We start from the raw sequence: 23523 nt of genomic DNA on the forward strand, positions 1-23523 counted from the left end.
ACAGTAATATATCTATTGAGTAATTATACGCGCAATACACAAATACATACCGACAAATTTTCTACAACGATATCTATGAAACTTCCCAGTACAATTATGAAATCAAATACATTCCACGCATCACCAAAATAATTCTGAAAAAAAAAAAAATCAAACCATTAAAAATTAGATGTTTTGTATAACTTTATAAAGGATCAATAAAATAAAATATAATTAATAGTACCTACCTACCTACATAATACGATAATAATAGTATATTATATTATAATAATACATATAATTTGTTTTCATACAAAATAATAATATTGTTTAATATAGGTGCTTAAAAAACAAAAATACTCGAACAAGTTTATTTAATATTGAACTTAAATAGATATTGTTAACTGAATGCAATACTAAATTCTTAATAAAACGCTCAAGGCTCAATCACGTTGTGTGAATGATTGCAGAAACCGCATCACGCCAAGCGGCCAAGCTATTATAATAATATACTTAAAATTAAATTAAAATCATGATTTCATTTTATTAATTTAAATGTTAAAAATAAATCAAGTGATTAATCTTGTTTTTCGTTTGATGATTAGATAAAAATGTAATATCAATCTATTGTTTACTTTTTACTTATAGTTTCCGTTATTATACTAAATACACCCAAATGGCCAAATATATTTATTTTGATTGATAAGCATACAAATATTATTGAAAATGTATTCACTTTATGGCAGAAAATGAAGTAGGTAAGTCTATTTCTCTATTTCAACGCCAGAAACTGTATCAAGTGGCCTAGTATATAATAAATAACAATTAGGATGATATCGTTTAAAATATTTATAAAAACGTATTTTTTTTAAGCTTTTTTATTTGGTGAGATTAATATAATATTAATGTTAGGTATATGAATATGGCCAGATATATTTTTAAACATATTAATTCAGTTTTAGTATTATTAAGTAATAAATTACTATTATATAAAAAATAAATATAAAAATATTAATTAAAAAATTGGATTAATTTAAAAAAAGAATGGTCTTATAAAATATTTATAATATTTTAAATTTTGAAAAGTATTCACAAGTGTAAATGCATTGAAATCTTTTTTGTAAATACCTATTGATAATCAATTATATAATTAGGTAAGAGGCGCTTGCATCAAAATAAAAATCGATAAAATTAAAAAAACTGTATATTTAACACGTTTCTTTAGAATTTTAGGACGAAAAAAAACCTTTATAAAATCAGACATAATTACCTTAAAACGAAAAGCCGCTAGTTTGAATACGAATTCCAATGCGAATACTGCAGTGAAAAATAAATTTAACATGTCCAAAATGCTGTCATAATATTGTGGTTGTCTGTAGAATTTCATTGCAAGTGTAATGGTGTTTACCATGATTAACACAAATATGGTATATTCAAATGGTTGTGACGTTACAAACCACCACACTTTGTATTGACATCGGTGCTTGGGTATGTAGCGACGGACTGGTTTGGCTTTCAGTGCAAATGCTATACAGTTTCTCTAGGAATGTTTTATAAATAAAAGGAAATTATGATATCGGTACACGATGGGTGTATGGTACAGTCCTAGGTACCTATACTTGTTTGTTAAAAATATAAAATGTGGTATAATTTACTTGGTTTTTATCAAGTTCGCAATTCTTGTATTCCTGTTCTCCTTCATTTTGAAACGTTACTATGACGAAACCAACAAATATATTCACCATAAAAAACGCTATTATGATTATATATATGATATAATATGCGGCGACGATTGGTCTATAGTTGTGTATCGGGCCCTTTTCTTCCTCATTGGAATCTATTGACTTTTGCAACAGTCTATAACACGGAGATATACATTTCATTAAATAGGTAACCGATGTTTTCAGTGATAATATGTATATAATAAACGCATTCTTACGAAGGCCATCCTTCAAATGTAGATACGGTGAAGAGGGTAAGCATTGCTTTGGCTACGTCATCAAAATGAAACGTGTTACGTTCCCATTTCCTGTCTTCCTTTTTAGGAGTATCGACATCTCCATGATCGAACGTTAGGTACAAGCCTCTGTAAAACAGAAGCTACTCGCTTAGTAATGAAACAATTAGGTACTTAAAATGAATAAAATTTAAAAAATTAGATAACAGGTATCTTACAGTATAAATTATGTTATTGAAATTTAAAAGTAGATATGCGAAATAATATATTTATTTTTGTAAAAATTAAATTATTTTTATACTAACTGGCATTCAAATTCTGTAGTTTTGGATAGATCATTGCACGAAAAAAATTTCCCCTATAATCATACAAAAAATCTCTAACATCATTTTTATCATGCATAACATAATTATTAAAATATATTAATGTTTAAATTGAAAATAATGGAATCAAGTATTGAAGTATTAAACTGTTAAAGTGGTAATAAACAAACTAAATAGTAAAGGTAATTAGAAGGTTGTGAATAGGATGTGTATAAATTAAATATTTATCAACGTGCGTTTGGCAAATTAAAACATGCAAATTACAACTAACCTTGTTAGTTATTACTTTATTAGTAGGTAAGTGTTATAAACTTATAATTCATAGCTCATAATATAGTCATATGAATACCTATTATAGATAAGTAGTCGGTAAAGTTCAAATGTGATTAATATGATTATTATTACATTAATTGTTGTATGATACTTTGAAAATTGCCCATAATTATTGAACAAAACTGTAGTGTCAAAAATAACCTAACTTAACCTTTTGAAATTGACGATTTGAAAACTTAAAACTCAATTTCTGCGGATGTAGGTACAAACATCTACAATATTATTACAAACCCTTTAATTTGATTGCTATTTTTGATTAGAATAGCAATGATTTTCAATTGAACAGATAAAAAACAAAATCCATGATACCATACTCGAATCCTCGTTCCAAAATGATCTCTTCTGTAGTTATTACAATTTTTACAAATTATAATTATTATTAGGTATTATTTTAGGTAAGTAGGTTATGGTTAAATATAGATTTTGACTGTAAGTAAACAATTGATAAAATATTTTTTTACAAGCTAATAAACTGCATTACCAGTAGTTTCATGCTCCCTAACTGGTTCTACACGATATTAAAATTACAATATAGGTACACTTAAAGTTAAAATATATATTATAAATAAACCACACAATCATGATAGAGTTGGCTGAATACTTAATGGGTACCTAGTACTTAATGGAAACCTTATCCGAGATATCAAAATAGCGTGTAAAAAATCTAAAAACAATGTTATTAAATGATATACAAAAAGTGCACAAAATATGACCATGCAATATACTTAAAGAATTACATTCTCTATAGTATTCACAAATGTATTTAACTATTTTTATTAATTTAAAAAATAATTACAAAATAATGTTTAACTGTTATGCAAAAGTGTTATATATCTTTAACGTGAAAAAGTTTATATTTGAAAAATAATAATAATTTATTGAAAAATATATGTTTCTTAATTTATATCTTAACTTTGTGATGAAAACAAGTAAAAATAATGATTTGAACACTTTTGCCTATCAGAAATCAATACACGTGACCCAAATTGTATAAACATAAAATGTTAGCTATTAAAAATGCATACATTAACTAAACTACATATAAATGCATCGATAGAACTACAATATAGAACTAAAATTAAACCTACTAGTATAGTAGGTATGTAAGTATATAGTAAGTAGGTAAGACATTAAGTATAATAAATTTGTATACAAAATAAATTTTTTTCATTACAAAATATTTAGAATTTTAACAATTTCTACAGAGTTTATTATTTGTACAATAAATCTATGGAATTACCTTAAAAAGCTGAACTCCTATGACAGCAAACATGAACTGAAGTAAATATGTAACCAGCATAATATTTCCAATGGTCTTAATTGCAACTATCACGCATTTCACTACATACTATAAAAAAAGGAAAACTATCAAATAGATATATATATATATATATATATATCAATTAACTAGTGGTCTACAAATTACAAGTTAATATTATTACATTGCCAAGATATGGGTTACCATTAAATATTAGAAATATAAAATTAAAAATATAAATAAATGAGTACTTTTTAAAAATTTATTAATAGAATGTTTCATTCTGAAAAGTAATTAATTTAGGTTTATTACTAAAATAATAAATAATGTATAATAATTAAAAAAAACAAAAAAAACTAGTAAATAACAGTATTTTAACAAAGTTCCTTTTTACAATAACAAATATTATATTTTAAAAATTTAATAATTTATAGTTTTTATAGCAAATTATCTTCTAAATTAAAAATTATCATTATTTTTAAACACATTTAAAAAGTAAACAAAAAACAATGTAAATAGGTACTTATGTAGAGTGTATAGTGTATACTGACATACAATAAATATGAATATAATTTTATAAATTTATCTCAGAAACAAAATATTTAGTACAAATGATTAAAACTATAGTCTAAAAGTCTAAACTTTAAAATATAGTATACTCTTATAATTATTTTAAATAACTTAAAAATAAATTTTATATTTTCAAGTACATTTTTAAATTAAAATCACATAAGTACTTATTCAAGAACGAATTCCATATTTAGAATTAAATATTGATGGATTTTAATAGTGATCGTTGTAAACACCAAAGCTTACTATCTCAGTGTTCATTATACCTATTATACACATGATATTATCAATAATTACAATTTTACCATTATAACCTATGAAAAATCAGCTAAACTCAATTCAAATGTAGACAATTCTATAAGTGTGTGTGTATGATAGTTTGTACAATTGGCATAATATAGGTATTTGGTAGAATACCGAGTTGGGAATGAATCCTCTTAATTTCAGTTTTATATTAGAATTTTTTTATTATATCTATGAAGTGCTAAAAAACAAATTTATCATCCCATTATTATTTTAAAATTGAAATTATTTTATTTATTAAATTATAAAAACTTGATTGTTGAATACTGATATAAGAATGAAGTAACTAAACATACACAGATGCTTAATATTTCATAGATACAATTACTACATAATAATATTTATAAAATAATCATACAACTAAATTATTTTTATAATTTATCCAAAGAACTAAAATATACATTATTCAACTTGAATTAAACATTTCTCATCAATTTACATAAGATTATATGATTTTTGCTAAAATAAATTAATACATTTATGACCTAGCTACATATATTTTTAATTTTTATATATTATATAAAAAAAAACATTTTTTATAATAAATAACTTATGGTAAATTTTGGTAATGTACATGTATATTTAAGTATATTTAATTCACTCAAAATATAATAAATATTTAAAGAGTTTAGGTATACATTATATTAATACTGTCTTACTATAGATTTTAATATCGTGTAGATAATTATGAATTTTTTGATTTGTATAGTATATATGATAAAATAAAAACACAACAATTCTAAAAAATAACAATATTTATAATGGAACAATCCGTGTAAATTGTTAAATATATATATTTTAAACAGAAAATTAATTGTTAGGAAGTTGCAAATGCTATGATGCCAGTTAATTATTTAACTCATAGATAATAAGTATATAAGTAATTAATAAAATAGTTACTGTGGTTAAATTGTTGTTTCAGAAAATGTAATTAGGTAAAAATTGATATAGGATATTAGGAATGGTTGGTCGAATACAATAATATTAGAAGGAATTAACATTTGAGTTTCATGTATTATGGTTCTAATGGGCCGTACCTTAAATAATTGAACTCCGATTACTGCGAACATGAACTGAAGAAGACATGTTACCAGCACTATGTTCCCGATCGTTTTGACCGCAACAATGACACACTGCACTACATGCTAAACATTTTGTATTATTTTATTTTTTATAACTTATAACTCAAAAGACTATAAGGCTTTTAAGTATATATACTAAAAATAAAATTAATACACTCTCATAACAGGTATAGTCAGTATCTGAAGGATAAAATCAATTATAAAAATAATTATAATATACAATTATTTCTATGAAATTTTTAAATATTATAAATCATAATATATTCTAATTTAATTTTAGTTTTTTGAAAACAATATAAAATCTCTGGAGAAGCAACTCTTAGTAGGCTTTGAGAGTAACAATAACGGGAACTGAACAAGGGATTAGGGCTCACACCACATAAATACATATTTCCATATTAAAAAACTATTCACCTAATCAAATAATTTAACAATACAGGAATTAAAGTAATGGTAAATAAATAATGTAACTATTTAATTGAGTTTAGATTTTATAAAGTAATAAATTATTTTTTTAATTCATTGTTATGAATACAAGTTACAAAGGACCTTGGCTATATAATTTTAACCATTTTGACCGAGAATAAAAGTTGATCAATATTCAAGAAAAAAACAGGAATTATTTGAAAAATGAAAAACTTATTGTGAAGTTTGTTTGTCATAAAAAAATAATGGATTAAAAAATAACCATTTCAGGTTCAACTAATATATATTTACCTCTCTAATCAGAATTTAAAAATGTATTTATTAATTAGTCTATCTAAACAAAAACAAAGTTGTACATTTTACAAGTAATTGCATGAAATAATAAGTTGTTTGGGTTGGTAGAAGTAGGTACTATCTTTAGCAAAATTATTCAATATAAAGAAGATTTATTTGTTTTCTATCCATATATAATTATTGATGTTATGAATTTTAGAATTTGTAGAATTAATAAAAACTGTATTTCAATAGTATAGAATATTAGTAATATATTACATATAATATATTTTTTAGGTACTTAATTTTTTTATAATATTTTTGCAGTAATAAATAAATAACTAATATTGCATAGCCTTTGAGATGTAAGTATGTGGGTGATAATAAGGACAAGCATTGTTAGACACTCTGTATTGGTGCATTCTATTATACAGAGTAACAATATTTATAGTTAAAAAAAAAACCATTTGGATTTTATAATTCATACACTGCAATACAAATAATATCATTTTGAAATATTTCATTCAAATTTGAGCAACATAAACAATATTTAATAAAAACAAATTTATAATTGTTTGCCCATTTAGTTAACAAAATAGTATGTTTGAGTAATCAAATGTATTAATTAGTGAGGCAATTTCTATGTAGTGACGTCAAGTCTAAATTTTTACCTTTGACATTAGACACCTCCACATACAATTTTGACACCCACCTATTTCTTATAACTGCCTTACTATACACAAAGTATAGTTTTTATGTAATATTATCGTCTTTTCACAATAATAATTGTAATATGTACAATACAATTATCATATATATTTTGGCACCTCTGTTTCTATGAATCTATAATATATTGGAAAGGACTTACTAGTCAGTATGATTAATATTAACATTATTGATATATTATTATTATTATTATTAGGTGTTTAAGCATTAATGATAAAACTGATTAAGACAATTCAAAATTAATAACTGCAAAAAAAATTTAGATGTAGGTATTAAGTAGCATACTAGGTTTTCTAACAAACTTTGACTACCTAACTCATATAAACTAACAATTACAAATTCTACTATTTTATAATTGCTTATAAGCTATAACAATATTACTAATATTAGGTACTCATTCTAAATTAAAATAAAACACATGACTACACAAAATACAGATTATTTAAAACTACTTAGTATTTAGGTATATCAATAATAAACTTTAAGACCATAATATAATTTTGATTTTGATCATTCATATGTAGGAAGCCATTGGTACATCACATAATATGCATGATACCTTTACACATCAATGGAATGTAAGACATTTCCTCAAATTTATCAATTAAAAAAAATTTAACATCAACTATTATAAAATAATAATAATAAACTGACAATGCGTCTTTTAAGTATTGACTTTTTTTAGATATTTTAGAAAGGTATCTAAGAAAAATGTATGTTATTTTACAAAATGTACTCATTTAAGAGAATATCAAAAAAATACTGGAGTGATATCTAACAAAATATTACAATTTAAAATAAATTCATAAACATTTATTTGTAATACTTGTACTTACTTTCAGTCCTTTTGCTCTATTTATAGCACGTAAAGGCCTGAGTACTCGTAAGACTCTCAAGACTTTTACTAATGACATTGGTCCCGCGCTAAAATTTTGCGTACTATTATTTTAAAATAGTATATACTGTTTAATTTTTTTCAAGTTACATACCTTGCCATTTTAGAGATAACTGTCAACAGTGAGACTGTTACGACCAAAAGATCCAAGAGATTGAAGAATGATCGACAGAATGCTCCATCATGCAAAACAAATCCGTATGAGATTATTTTAAAAATTATTTCAAGAGTGAAAACTGCCGTGAAGAAATGGTCGAATTTTTTTAAAACCTATGAAAAATATGAAATTAGTTTTTATTACTAGATACCTATAATATTTTTCAGTATAGATAGTTTAACTTACGTTATTTCTTTCTGAATCTGCTTTTAACGGATCTTCTGCTGCTAATAACGCCGAAGAAACCATAATGCATACTAATATAAAATTACTGAAGTATGTATGGTTTTGTAACCAATGACAAAACGTTCGAACCCTAAACAAATTATAAACACATCTCATTTGCAATATATTAATCAATTTAAAAAAAGTCGAATTTCTCCACCGTAAAGCTTATTATTGATATAGATAAGTCATTGGCAGATTTTAGTCATTAGATATATAGGTAAACTGCATATGAGGGTTATTATCAGTGATAATTATCAAATTCTAAAATTGTCTGCACCGTCTAAAGTCGAGTGGCTGAGTGAGTTTTTTTTGTAATTTTACAATATTTAAGGTACTTCACCTTCAAGTAAATCACACTATTCATCTAATATATATGCATTGTGTGTATATTATTTAGTACGTTTAATAGTTAATATACTATAAATATGTCATCTACCGATCACTGTCAATAATTTAATATTCAGGACATTTTATGTAGGCCAGAAGTGAATAATTTCACGAGTAACAGGACTCATAAGTACAACTGTAAAGGAATCTACTGTCCTACTATAATATTCAATTTTGGTTATTTGTTTTCCCTACCTTATGCTTATACATGTCTGAATGTACTATTTTAGATCAAGTTGACCAAGAATAGGTACCTAACGATAAAAATAAAATATTAAGTATTGTGCAGTACAGTTATGTAGAGCAACGACAACTGTATATTACCGTCATCGCAGAAATGCAGTTGTTCACTGCACTGGCGCATTGCTAGCACTTTTTTAAATACCTAGTTGAATAAAAATTATGTAGTTAATAAAAGTTACTTACCTGCTGGTCGGTGAAAATATGAAAAATGAAGAAGCTGGAGGAATAGGCATTCCTTTATTTGCATTATTGAACTCTGACATTGGACGGACACCATCTTCGTTTTCTTCGTTTTCTAAAATAAACCAGTACAATTAAAATTACTCGTTGACCACAAAATGATGCAGTTCTTTAATTTAACCTGGATTTCCATTTGGTTCGAAATCGAATCCTTCTAAATCGATTTTGATGTTACTGTCGCTTTCGTAGTCTTTTCTTGACGAACTGTATGAAAAAAACAAACCTTATTAGACTGAAAATTAATAATAGTAAGACTAGGTACATACCTTTCATCTGAAAGTTCTTCCTCGACAGATATACCTTCAGAATTTTCTCCTTGGTATTCGTTATCTCTTTCTTTCGATTGACTATTACTTCGAGATTTTTGTTGTTTGTCGGGTTGCTTAAAGACAAAAATAAATGTAATAAATGTTTTTATTAAGCATATAATAAGAAAAAAATATTCTGAAAAACCTTACTTCATCTTCTTTATCTATTGCGGTTAAAGACTCTGCGTCGGCTAAATTATCTACGGCGATAGCCAAGAAAACATTTAGCAGTATGTCTGGTGTATTATTATATAGTTAAGGTAGTTCAATGTTTTGTTTTCGATAAACGATCGATTTTAATTGTCACATAAAATTCTATATTTGAATCATACCGAAAAATACATTTAAAACAATATTCATCAAAAGTTTGTATCTAAAACCTTTTTTTAGTTGTTCTTAAATCACTTTCAAAAGTGGTATGGGTAAATACGTAAAACCTATTCTTGTAGAATAGTAAAAAATATTAAATTTCGATTCCGGAGAGGTGTTACTGGTGTTAGTGAGCGTCCATTTTCTGATGTAGGTAAGTATACATGGATATTGGATATCGACAAATGCGACATATTAAATTATTATTTTTTAGACAGATTACAGGAAATTATTTAATATAGTGTTACAGAAACTGTTAAGATTATATTATCGTAAAATTAGCATTTTATCTTATTAATAAGTTTATTGTAGATTACAATTGTAATACTTAAATAATATTTTAATTTACTTTGGATAAAAAATTTACCTATTTTATTAACAATATCATTTAAATACCTAATTAGTTCATGCTAATTAATAAAAAACTAAACTCCTATATAAATTCATGTTTCCATAACACATTTCAATTTTTTTTAAAGGATACAATTACCGCAAATAAATAATATAATGAAGTAGATGCAAGCTAAAATACCAGGCGATGATACGCCATTGTAAGCTTTTATTCCATTGTACATCACGACATTCCAATCCTCACCAGTCAATATCTGAAAAATATTTTAATTAAAAATATCTAACTAATAAAAAAAGGGGGGCTATGATTAAAGACCGGATTTAATTGATATTGTATTTTTTTTTTGCAGTTAAGATAAACTAAATCTGATTAAATGTACAGCCGATATAAACTTTATGTATAAGTAATAATGCATATTTATTTTTTTAATGAATTTTTTTTAGTTTAAATGAAAAAAATATTTTACCTTAGCTAAATTTATTGTATAAAAACACTATTATGATATACCGAGTTTTCGATATGAGCTACAGATTCTCTGTGGTTGTACCATAAAACCATTATTATGAATTTTTTTATTATCCATTATTGTTAAATTAATAGTATTAAGTCAGTATTATCCGATATGGATAATTTTAGTGTAGGTATTGCTTATGAAGTCATGACAATTAGTAGACAAACAAGTATGTTAATTTAGATTTAACGTTTACCTTATTGAATTGTTTTAAATATGGACCAATATAACTATTGTAGACGTACGAGAAAAAACGTAGTTTTTCTTTGTACAAGCATATTTTAAATAATAGAAGATTTAATTTTAATGAACATCATTTAGAAATATATCTAATAATCAATTTTAATTCAAAAAAGTAACATTTATCTTTTTTTTTTCTTTTAATTAACAATCAAGAATTCAGAGTTTGTATTTAAATCCGGTTTTTAGTAAAGACTTATGGTAAGTAGGGCTTACATCATTCAAATATCCTTGATTAAATATTTGTTTTAAAAACAATCTAACGTTAATAGATGTTAAATAATTAATAAACTATAGATTATACAGTGGTTAGGTTAGGTATACACCTATAAGGTATGGTCGAATTGCATTTATTTTAGTCGAATTGTACTTGGGCTTAAAAAAGGTAATGTTCGAACAGCACTCAAGCTCAAAAAATTTAATTAGTCTCATTAATACAATTTTTTTTTCATTTCGATTTTCGATCATTTTTTGTAGTTATGACAAACTGTATTCAAAAATTCTAGCCTGGTAATACGCTTTTGAGTATATAGTAGGTCGATATATTTTTCAATATTGTTTTTTTCCTGGTACCGTGTTGTTGATGGTCTTGTATCAGTGTTCTGCATTAAAATATAAGTATCGATTTGTATTTGACTTAAAATATCAATAAATATTAAATACAAATATATTTGGGTGTGTTGATGAAAATGATTAATTGAACTCTTTTGATGGGTTTTCACTATATTATACGTTATACTCGAAACAAGTTTCCACGTTTTTTCCATTTTAACTATTTATTGAACGATTGCTGTTCGACCACTTCCTGATTTTTATCCGACGGCAGTTCGACCATTGCCCACCTTTCAATCCCAGTGCAATTTGATATATTTTTAATTCTTTTTTTCTTCAAAATATAACATATTATTGTAACTATTATATTTTTCATACTATGCACGGGCTATTTTGAAATTGGTAGTAAATTGTTCATGAATGAATTTATGGTGATTTATCTGTTTATTATTTAAATAGAATTAGGTAAGTTTTAAGATATTACTCTACACACTGAATAATGAAATCGAATATTTAAATGTGTAATATTATGGACCTATGTTAAGTCATTAAACTAACATTGTCAGATCACAATCGTAGCATTAAAAATTTAATTTAAATAGAAAAATGAATATATGACTAAATTTCAAGTCTGACTAGGTTTATAATGTATAATGAATGAAAATTGTAGAATTACATAGGTATCTTAGTTATTAATGAGTAATAACTATTTACTTAAGTCATACTAAGTAATTAATTAGGCAGTATTTAATTATCTACATAAAGGTTCAAAACTATTTGGACCGTAAGTAACATAATTATTAATTATTAATTACTTACTTGAAACACAGTTAGTAAACTTTGCCAAAACGTATCAAAATTACTACGTGGCTTATAATCGGTGGCATCAAAGTTAAATTTACCACCAAATACTTGCATTCCTAATAATGCAAATATTACGATGAAAAGGAACAGTAGAAGTAACAAAGAAGCAATGGATTGTATCGAATTGAGCAACGAGGCTACTAAATTTGAAAGCGACCTCCAGTACCTATTGAATAAACAAATATTAAGTTATTGAATATTCGCGTGATGATATAGTAAATTATTACTTTGTAACTTTAAAGACCCTGAGTAGTCGTACACAACGTAACACTGATACTCCAAGTGGTAACATTAATTCTGTTCGCGTTAAAATCGTTTCGGTTATACTTCCGATGACAACAAAACAGTCAAAACGATTAAAAAGCGAAACAAAATATCCCTAAAAAAAAAAAAAAATAATTTGTTGGGGTTTTTATGTTTGTATAAATAATTTGATAATTCACATAATGTTTTCTTTTATTTAACCCATTGCTCATAACCATTTGGGATCGCGGCCACCCATATCATACATCTTCATTGCAGGGCTCTGTTTCTTAACTCTTATTTATTCACGCTCTTCTTTATTCTATTTAACCATATCCTTCGGTCTTTATCTCTTTTTCATTTCTTCTACAGTAATTTTCATAGCCACTCTTGCTATCTTCAAATCATATCTCCTCATAACATGAGACATGACCGAATCATCTTAACCTATTCTCCCTCATTCTGTCTACAATTGATGCCACTCTATTGCTATAACTACCCCTAACTAATTTGTTCTTTATTATACGCCCTTAGTCACTCCACATGTACATCTAAATATTCTCATCTTTGCTACATTCACCCTATGTTTTGTTTTATCCTCCATTGGCCAACATTCCGATATATGCAATATGATCAGACATAATAATATATAATATATAATTATTAATTAAACTATAACTATAGGTACTCAAAACTGCTTTATAAAATGTTTTATATATATTTTAATCTCAGCTACATCCTCTTATCACTCAAAATACCGACGATTTTGTACACTTCATCCATAATAACATATAATACTAGACTTCAAAGTACTTTCTATACATCTACCAATAAATCTAACTTCTCCAGGATTATCCCACTTTCAAGATCGATGCACAATTTAAATAACTCTTCTGAGTATTATACTTTATTTAGTGGCTCTAATATGAACTACGGAGGCTCACTTTATTATTACTTTTTTGTTTTATTTCAGAATTTATCAATGAAGTCATTCAAATTAATTTAAGTCAATTTATTATAAGTTTTTTTCACAAGTTGTTAACTGTTATAACTATTTTACCATTGTATTATATATATATATATATATTTTTTTTTTTTTGCTGTATTTTAAAAAGCCGTTTAGTGTTAATTATAATAATAAATAAATAATCTAATTTCTGATGTCGTTCTTAAAACAACTATTCTTTTAAACCATCGACCCTAAGTACTTGGAATTATTCACCTCACTCACTACATCATCGTTATTATTCAACATAGTACCTATATTATATAAAATATGTTTTACAAAATATTCTTACCTGTATTCCGAGACTATACATTTTTAATAACATCTCTAATGTGAAAAGAGTAATGAAGAAGACGTTTGTAATTTCTACAAGTAAAAAAAAAATACATATTATAATCCATTATACGTGTCTTAAAAAATTGTTATATGTATGTAGGTAATATCAGCCACGTTAAAATACATACCTTGAAAATCATCTAACCATGCTGGTTGCTTATAATGTTCCGTTGCTAAAACGCCAGTGTTAAGGAATACTAAAATAATAATCAACCAATAAAATGCTTGTGATTTTACTGCTTTACGACAAGCCCGTCTAGCCCTACGATTAATCCTACAAAAAATTAAAATAAATTAATGATAAAACATAATTTTTTGAGTTTGAATAATAAATATCAATCTATAAAACTATATACGAAACTTGTCAAAGTTTTTTCGCTTCTTTTTCCACCACGATTTACTAGAGTCGACTTCATCCCGTTCCACATTGGTCGATTTGTTTTCATTCGCATTATTATCTATTTAAAATAATAATAATTGTATAAGACTTATGAATTTACCACTTATCAATTTATAAAATACAAATCATAAATATCCAAAAAATTCAGGAGTACTGCAAAAATATAAGTCTATTTCACAAATAACTAACGTCAAATAAGCTTAAAAATTTTAACAGAAATACATTTCATGAAACTTGTTTTACATTAATATTTGATGTCAGTAGTCAGGACATTGAAAATGACCACTTATTAATTGGAAATAGATTAAAATGTATAAGGGGGTATAAGAAATCTACAAGCCACAAGGTATAAAATAAATTACTAATATTGATATGTTATAATTTAAAAAATAATAATTTACCTTGTTGATTAGAAGATTCTTTATCATCTGCGTCAGGTTCAATATCTTCTGCTTGCGTTATCCAATCCAGATAACCTCTCAAGTCTTCCTCAAGCTGTTGCTTTTCACGAAGTTTTTGAAAATCTCCTCTAGCTTTTGCCTTTTCTCTCTCTTTAGAAAATTCTCTAAGATTTGTTAACAATAATTTAAATATTATTATTTATTTACTATTTGATTATATCTTATCTTGTTTGCAGATATTGTAAAGTTATAGTTATGTGTTGATTTTAAAATATTTAACATACCCGCTTAACACACCGAGAATAAGATTCATTACGAAAAAAGCTCCTAAAATGACCATGGAAACAAAATATATCCATTGCCACGAACTTCCTAAGGCATCTTCAATCTAAATATATAAAATTGAGTTATTTATCAAAATATAATATTATACGTACGTAGTACATAACTAATGTTATATTCAGATTATTTAGTTAATTAATTTTATTCTATATTTCTATGACATGTTAATATATTTTTATTTAATAAAATGCACCTTTTAAACAATTTATAATTTACACCTAATTCGGGTTTAAAGCAAATTTATGATAAATATCTTATAAATAATTTAGAAGAGGGCATATAAAATATTAATAAAAACATTAAATTGTTTAAAATGCTAAAAAGTTTGAAGTAAATCAGTTATCATAACAATTTATTGGAGCGTTAAATATTTCACTCACTGAAAATAAATAGTTTATAATCGATTTTAATGAACCATCTTATTTTTAAATTTTGGGATTTTTATTATTTAACTATGATGTGATGTTACAATATATATTTAAGTTAATTGTAAATAGATTTAATAGATATGAATATTATATATATTGAAATATTGTTTTTTTTTTTAAATAACAATAGTACAATATTTAAAGAGAGTTATTTTGATCATTGATTTACAAATATTACAGGCCTTCACACACGAATCGTTATGAGTTTATGACGTTGTGTTGTATCTATCTTCAAACGTTGATGCGTGTACTCCAGGCGATAAATCTGGATTTTTAAGTATATTTTAATGAATAATATAGTACAAATTAAAGCAGTACCAACTTCGTTACATATTTTAAAACGAAGTTTTTGTAAAGAAAAAAAATATGAGTTTTTGATGATTTTACTTAAACGTTACTAAAAATATATTTAGTTAATTTCCAAAAAGATAAATTCTATTATAAATAATTTTAAATTCGTGTACAATAGTTATTAATTATTTATTTTATAGTAGTTACACTATATAAAACGTCCGTCCATCCTTCAAGAGTAATACATTGGAAAACTGTTAACATAGACAAGCCAAAATTGTCGAAATTGGTTATTCCAGAATTTGGTCCGTCCCAAGGACCACGACATGTGTAATTCCCTTCAAGACTAGCGCAATTAAAACCACTAATATCTCCATAATTACCTTCATCGCATGGATGAGGGCTGTCCATCACTGTAATACAGAGAAAAATTCCATTTAGAATTGATATTATATTTTTATAAATATTTTAAAACTATTTAATTTAGGAGAACCTACGCTTTAATTTAATTTTAATTTATTAAATGTTACAAAACATTATTTTTGATAAAATTTAGAGTTCAAATAATAATTAGGTCAAGAGTTGACATTTATCCTCCAGATCTCCTTGCTACGCTACTGATTGATAGATGTATAATAATATTTTATTTAGTACCTACATGGTACCTAAAATATATGATATTTTGTTTGAGTTATATAATACCAATTAAATGGATAATGGATTTGAGATTGATACTTATGAATTTTGATACACATATTATATTTATGGTATAATAGTATCCAATTTTGATATTTAATCATCCTTATAATATTTTTATAAAATTTTAAGATTATAATACACTATTATTGATCAGTTAATTACTTCGTAGAGTGTAGGTCTATTTTGATATTACCTCATTTTTTATTTATCATTATTTAATACTTTAGAGGAGATATCGATACAATGTTAAAGTGCTGTGTGGCAGTATGGGAAGTAATCAAAAGTATCTTAATATCAAGTTTCATGTTTACTATAGAAAAAGTATGAAATATGATTTTTTTTCTTATTAATATTACTTTATTGGATCATCAGTAGTCGCGTTAGTTAAACTAAAAGTTTATAAATGCCAACAATATTTTAGGGGACTTTGAAGTGTTTGTCCTTCAAGTGCCTCCCTTCCTAATTTCATTACCAAGGAATTTAATCAACAACAAGTTTAAAATGAATTTGATTAAATAATTTAGCAATTATTGTTTTATAAATAAAAACTAAACACATAACATATTTTATGTGTATGGAATATTATTATGGACATCATACCTAAATGGATAATATAGTATTAAAGTAATATACTAGAATAAAATTCGTAATTGCATTATAAAGCTAAATTAAGATAATTGAGTTTTTTTAAATTGTAAAACAGTAGGTACTTGTGTCATTATCATAGCAGGTGGTATGTAAAGTCCCAGAGAATAGCTCTAATCCAATGATAGCATATATGATGATAACAAATATAACTAAAAGCGCGATGTGTAATAAAGGTACCATGGCTCGTAAAATTGAATTTAATACGACTTGCAAACCTGAAAGCAAACAATTAATACTTATTAACATTGTTTTGAAATAATATTAAATATTAAACGTAATATTTTATTCATTTGATTTCAACAGCATACCTATATTTATTAATTAATATTCTGTCATATTAAATTTATTCATAATTTTCACCAAAATACTTATAAATAATTTTAAAATGTTTGTACCAATCACTTTTCTTTAAAAGTGAAATTATTATAGGTAAAGATTAGTTTGTATTTATTAGTTGTTATTTATTAGTTTATGTTAAAATATGACGTTGTATATCTATTATCCATACCTAGTTTAAAACAATATTATGGCGCTTAAATAATTAAAAAAAAAATCACGTTAATATCATACAGGTATGTGATATATAATATTATGAAATATGAAGTACAATATTTTTTACATAAAAATGTAGTTTTTACTTGTGTTTTACTTTGAAAATTATGAAAATACTTAAATCCAAGTCCAACGCCATGCAATTACTTCAATTTATTTGAAACGAGGTTTAAAAAAGAAGTTTATATAGTCTTGTCAAAAACTGTTCTTGAATTCATCAAATATATAGATACTTAACACTTGTCCCCTATTTATACATTATGTACTATAAAGTATACACATGCACAAATATATTTATACATAATCGATAAAATATCTTAAATTTAATTTTAAGGTTTAATAATTATAATTTTCACTACTTTCTCACTATACATTAGTTCTTATAGTGTTAGTTTAATATAATATTTGACTCATAATAAAGGTAGGCGGGCTTAACTTAAGACCTTGGAAAAACATATTTTTTAATGGTCTGTACGTTTATTTTATCCTACTATACTGTTCGAAATATATTATTATACAATAAAGTTAATCAAGCAACAAACAAAATTATAATTATAAAGTTATATTATTTGAGTGAAAATTTACAAAAGATTTGTAAGATTTTCTTTTTCATATAATATATACAAGATGAAAAACAACAAAATATATGATATAAATTCAAGAAGTGGAACCTCTATGACTTTTTTGGTTCCAGTCATGGTACACATTATCATATAATAATAAATTTGTTATTTATTTGTATAAATATGTGTGTGTGTGTGTGTGTGTGTGTGTGTGTGTGTGTGTGTGTGTGTGTGTGTGTGTGTGTGTGTGTGTGTGTGTGTGTGTGTGTGTGTGTGTGTGTGTGTGTGTGTGTGTGTTTGTGATTAAATGTTAAGATAAAATGCTTACTTGGTACACCTGACACTAATCTCAGTGGTCTTAAGACCCGAAAGGCACGCAACGCCTTTACATCGAACCCGTTGATTATACTGATGCATCTGAAAAATAATAATGAAATATTTCATTAAATTATAAAATATATTATTCATTGCTAAATTACCCCATCAGAACAATCGTGAAATCCAAGAAATTCCAGCCGTTTCTTAAATATGCGCCTGGGTGGGCAACAAACCCGTATGCTATGATCTTCATTATACATTCCACAGTGAATATAACTAAAAACACTCGTTCAATTCTATCCTAAAATACGTAATATTGATGTTAAAACATGATTTGTGTTGGCTATAAGTCGATTTAAAAATACATATTTGTTATACTTACTAAATAGCCATTCACCGTGTTTGAATCGTTGCATGGATATGGTGTATATACTGCAAGAGCAACGCAATTAGCGAAAATTGTCATTAAAATTAAATATTCAAATGGTCTGAGTACATTTGTTAAGGAAATACATTACAAGAGTATAAATTTAATTCATATATTTCTTTAGAAATTGTTTTTTTTTTTAGAATATTTTTATTTTTATTCATTAGATAATATTATTATATTTCAATAATTGTAATAATTACTATTTTTATAGGGAATAGGCATAACTTGGTAAATTAAATTTTGTAGAAGTATTCCGCGTAAATTTTATATAATTTGCTGTATTAAATATTAACTGTACACAATAATATTTAATAACAATTAATATTAAAATTCCATTTTGAAATATTAAAAAAAAACCATTGAATTTATATTGTTTGATATTACGTGATTTCTTCACTAACAGAAACTTTTTTTTTTAAATTAACATTTATATTATAAGTTGTAAAACAGTTATATAATCTAGAAATATTACACTAAATTTAATATTTAATTTACTCTGAATAAAGATTTTAAAATACACCAGCGATATTTTAATAAGCTTTTTGTGATATTAATAATAATACGATTATTACTATTTTATATGTTTTTAGTAAATATGTTCTGTAAACGTATTAAATAAAAAGGATACTTCCATTCGATTACACCAATACATAATTTCCGAAGAGGATTTTTGAGAGTTAGGCAGCATAACGCTCTTTGTGGCCTGTCAGGGAGCTGTTTTCCAGGTCTTCGAACAGGTCTTTTCGTTACCTGTTTGGTTTGATTATTGTTCGCCGGATTGTTATTGGTGGTGTTGTTGTTGGTTGTGTTATTGTTATTGGTATTTGTGGTGGCATTGTTGCTACTATTATTATTTGATACCACATTTGGATCGGCATTGTTGTCATTCATAACACTCATAGTTTTTTTTCAAACAACACAGAGATAAGTAATGAATATTACCCCACTAAAATCATGTTCCACAATTTTACCTAAAAATATAAAATTTAATTAATTTTAAATCTTATATTTTTTTTCAATTTAAATATATATTAATCTAACAACAATTTTTCTAAAACTGTCTTTAATTTCTAACGGAAAAAGTTTACACATCAACTTTTGTATCCTATTTCAAACATATATATAATATATATAACCTAATTAGTTTGTTTAATATTTTGATTGTCCACCATGATGTCAGTTGTCATATGCAAATGCAAAGAAAAAGAACGTTCGTTTGTTTTGAATCTTTTGAATAAATAACTAAAATTATTGTTTTGAAGCTGTTAAGTATTCATGAACGTACTTTTAAAAAAATTAAAAATTGCAATCTTAAGTGTGTGTAACCTCCTTTTGAAGAAAAACTGGTGTAATTGCCAACGTGCTTTTGATTAATTCATAATATAATTGTAAGGATAATATGTACAAAGTAATTAGGTGATTTATCATAATTTATTATAGTTTGTTTTGTTTTTGTTTAGTTTCAATATAATTATTATTCTACTTTAAATATTTGCTTAGACTTTTACATTTGGTTTCATATATTATGATATTTTGTGTAATTTATCGTGGGTACTGTCAATTATTGATTTTAATTATAAATTTATTTAAGTAATGTGAATTAAAAGATAGAGTACGATTGCGAACGTGCTGCTTATCAGCAGTGCACCTTTTTAGTAACATGATTCTATAAATTAATTTTGTTGTAATGTGATGTTGCCAAATTTTACGAATTTTACGAAGGCATAAAGTAACCAACAAAACAAAATAAATCTTAAGAACAACAAACGGTACAGAAACAGAATGCTCATAAAAAAACGCACAACAGCCAATTCTGTAGTGCTCACTCACCGATGCATGTAGTTTTACAAATATTAATGGAGATTTCAAGTTGAAACATAGACAAAAACGTGTTCAATCTCAAGATGTATCCATAAAAATGGATCTTTCGATTTTAATGTAATGATTCAAACTTTTATTGGCATTTACAATAGATATAAACTTTAAAATAATATTTTATTTTATTGGCTTTTTATAAATTTCATGAAAAATGTTTTAAATTATTTATGATGAGTTAAAACTTATCATATTGTACATTTATACAGTACACGGACCTAAATTATTCAATTTTGCATATTTTAATTAAATTAGATTTTTATTTTAATGATTACAACGATGATGTGGAATTACAGTATTAAGAGATGGAATGCAATTTATCAATTTTTAGCTTTAAAACATTAGATGATTTTGATAACAAAAAAAAAAATCATTTAACAAGATTGTGTTACTACGCAAAATGTATAGCTAATTGAAAATTTTGAGTATATCTGCGGTTATATTCATTTTTTAATTACAAAAAAATTTCATAAATAGATTGATGGAAATCCGTTTATTTACCGACAAAAATCCAATATCACAAAAATTTCAAATTCAAACGCTCAAAAAAATTAATGTTACTTTTCGGTAAATTTTTTGTTGTTGTCTTGATGATAGATCTCGAAGGTAGAAACTTTAAATACAATAAAAAATAATAGTTTCTATGCATCTCTAATGATTTTGATTAGTTATTAAATCATCTTATGTGAACCTTTTTCAAGCTTTTACCAAGTGAAAAAGTTTTTATTGAAAATATTTTTTAAATGTTTACAAAATCAAAAAACTCAAATTTTTTTGAAAATTCTACTATACCTACATAGAAAATACTAATATGAATATTTGATGAAAATCTTAAATATCCGCAGTTACATCAAAAACCTAAAATCAATTATTCCAAAGGTTTGTTTACCCAAAGGTTAGGTTTTATATTTATTTTTTGTTTTTCAAGACAACTTCAAATACCTACTACTAAAAATGTTCAATTTTAACCTATCTATCAGAAAAGATGATGATGCAAAACATCAGGGCAAGTTTACTTCCCCAAATGTTGACGACAGACCGAAAAAAACATATTTTAAATCACTGCATTAATTTATTACACTCAGAATCTAATATACAAATGTAGGAAACTACATTAATATGGTTTAAGTACATTGATATTAAAATATGTTGTCTTTTATCTACCCGTAATTTTCATATCATTATAATGATTATTATTTTAAATATAAAATTTACCTATTAAGTATCGTTTTATGCTAAGATCTTTATAATGATTTAATATAAGTGAAAATACTTGAATATATTATTATAGCTATTTTTTTTTTTTTTTTTTTTTTTTTTTTAATATCTCCTAATGTTTTTTTAAATTACAAAAAAGTTACAAAATATTGATGCTAGTGTGACTTTCAGTTATAATAAAATATTTTAAAAAATTCCAAAATCATTTTTTTTTAAATATCTGCATCATGCACTTTCAAAATTGCCAATAAAGTATATATAAGGTAAATGATGAAAAACTAAAAAATAGGTCCGTTTGTATTTACGAGGAAAACAAAATAGCAAAAGATAAAATCCCAGTATAATATAATATATTATAATATATTCCCGCAGACACGCATCAATTAATATTTTACGAATGTATTGACTAAAACAAAAAAATTTCAGTTGAGCGAATTCCAACATGATACAATATCATATACACCAATACACTCGAATACGCAAAATACAGAACAATGTTATGTATAAACCTACTACAGCGTACCACTGCTACCACTGGAAATAATAAACAAAACAAATGCATAGATAGCAGACATTATTGAAAAATCAATACGCTCTGATCAGAATTTAAATTTGTTTTCACTATTGATATATACCACGGAAACCCTCCACGATTAAAAATAAATATTCCAAAATGTGTATAATAATATTCTATCACAAAATATTTTACTTAACTAATCATTTTAATTATTATTGTTTTACGGTATTTCAGATTGGGAATTTACATTGGTGCATTTGAAAGTTATCCTCAGGGGGGGAGGGGGCAGCAATGAAGGTCAAATAAAAAGCATACACATGGTGAAACAAAAAATAACTTTCAAAACAAAATCTTTACTCTTAAGTTCTTGCTTGACAGTTTGTCAATAACATCATCAACTGATGTGATAGAATTATAAATATTAAGTAACAAAAATATATTCCCATTTTTTCTCAGCCAAGTTTCTAAGTGAGCTAACCTATATTGGATATTAATAATGTAATAATAATTGCAAATTTGAAGAAATTAAATTAATTTATTCATCGTTCTCAGAAGTTGCGACGTATGTACTATTTGATATCATTTATCTCCGTCTTACTAATGTATACAATTTCCAATTATAATCTACCTTCTAACTTACTTTTAGCAGCTTCACTTTTGTCTAGTTAACTTTAAATTTG

At 25.2% G+C, this 23523-nt stretch overlaps 1 protein-coding gene and 1 pseudogene across 10 annotated transcripts in view; both read right to left on the reverse strand.

Moving 5' to 3' along the window:
* Positions 1-23523, reverse strand: part of LOC149061615 (uncharacterized) — a 587539-nt pseudogene that overhangs the window by 171414 nt on the left and 392602 nt on the right.
* Positions 1-23523, reverse strand: part of Ca-alpha1D (Ca[2+]-channel protein alpha[[1]] subunit D) — a 37644-nt gene that overhangs the window by 8024 nt on the left and 6097 nt on the right. For 9 of the 10 annotated variants that reach the window (XR_016189518.1, XR_016189517.1, XR_001506234.2 and 6 more), the window contains exons 2-28: positions 19862-20204; positions 19186-19291; positions 18965-19104; positions 18814-18902; positions 17433-17585; positions 16231-16436; positions 15247-15350; positions 14963-15126; positions 14523-14619; positions 14290-14435; positions 14118-14191; positions 12804-12955; positions 12532-12742; positions 10542-10662; positions 9839-9924; positions 9647-9762; positions 9502-9584; positions 9324-9435; positions 8469-8598; positions 8220-8395; positions 8067-8169; positions 5761-5868; positions 2242-2294; positions 1919-2065; positions 1635-1836; positions 1250-1519; positions 51-134 (exon numbers count right to left, since the gene is read on the reverse strand). Coding sequence is in view for 7 of the 10 variants with exons in the window: in XM_015518705.2 (XP_015374191.2) it covers positions 51-134; positions 1250-1519; positions 1635-1836; positions 1919-2065; positions 2242-2294; positions 5761-5868; positions 8067-8169; positions 8220-8395; positions 8469-8598; positions 9324-9435; positions 9502-9584; positions 9647-9762; positions 9839-9924; positions 10542-10662; positions 12532-12742; positions 12804-12955; positions 14118-14191; positions 14290-14435; positions 14523-14619; positions 14963-15126; positions 15247-15350; positions 16231-16436; positions 17433-17585; positions 18814-18902; positions 18965-19104; positions 19186-19291; positions 19862-20133 (3705 nt within the window). In the remaining 3 variants the exon portion in view is untranslated. Of the gene's footprint in view, positions 1-50; positions 135-1249; positions 1520-1634; positions 1837-1918; positions 2066-2241; positions 2295-3832; positions 3941-5760; positions 5869-8066; positions 8170-8219; positions 8396-8468; positions 8599-9323; positions 9436-9501; positions 9585-9646; positions 9763-9838; positions 9925-10541; positions 10663-12531; positions 12743-12803; positions 12956-14117; positions 14192-14289; positions 14436-14522; positions 14620-14962; positions 15127-15246; positions 15351-16230; positions 16437-17432; positions 17586-18813; positions 18903-18964; positions 19105-19185; positions 19292-19861; positions 20205-23523 lie in introns of all 10 variants that reach the window. The other variant, XM_015518703.2, reaches the window with a different exon arrangement.

This window comes from Diuraphis noxia, unplaced genomic scaffold, assembly GCF_037042655.1.
Source record: "Diuraphis noxia isolate RWA-SAM2 unplaced genomic scaffold, SU_Dnox_SAM2 contig0001, whole genome shotgun sequence".
In the NCBI taxonomy this organism is placed as follows: Eukaryota; Metazoa; Arthropoda; class Insecta; order Hemiptera; family Aphididae; genus Diuraphis; species Diuraphis noxia.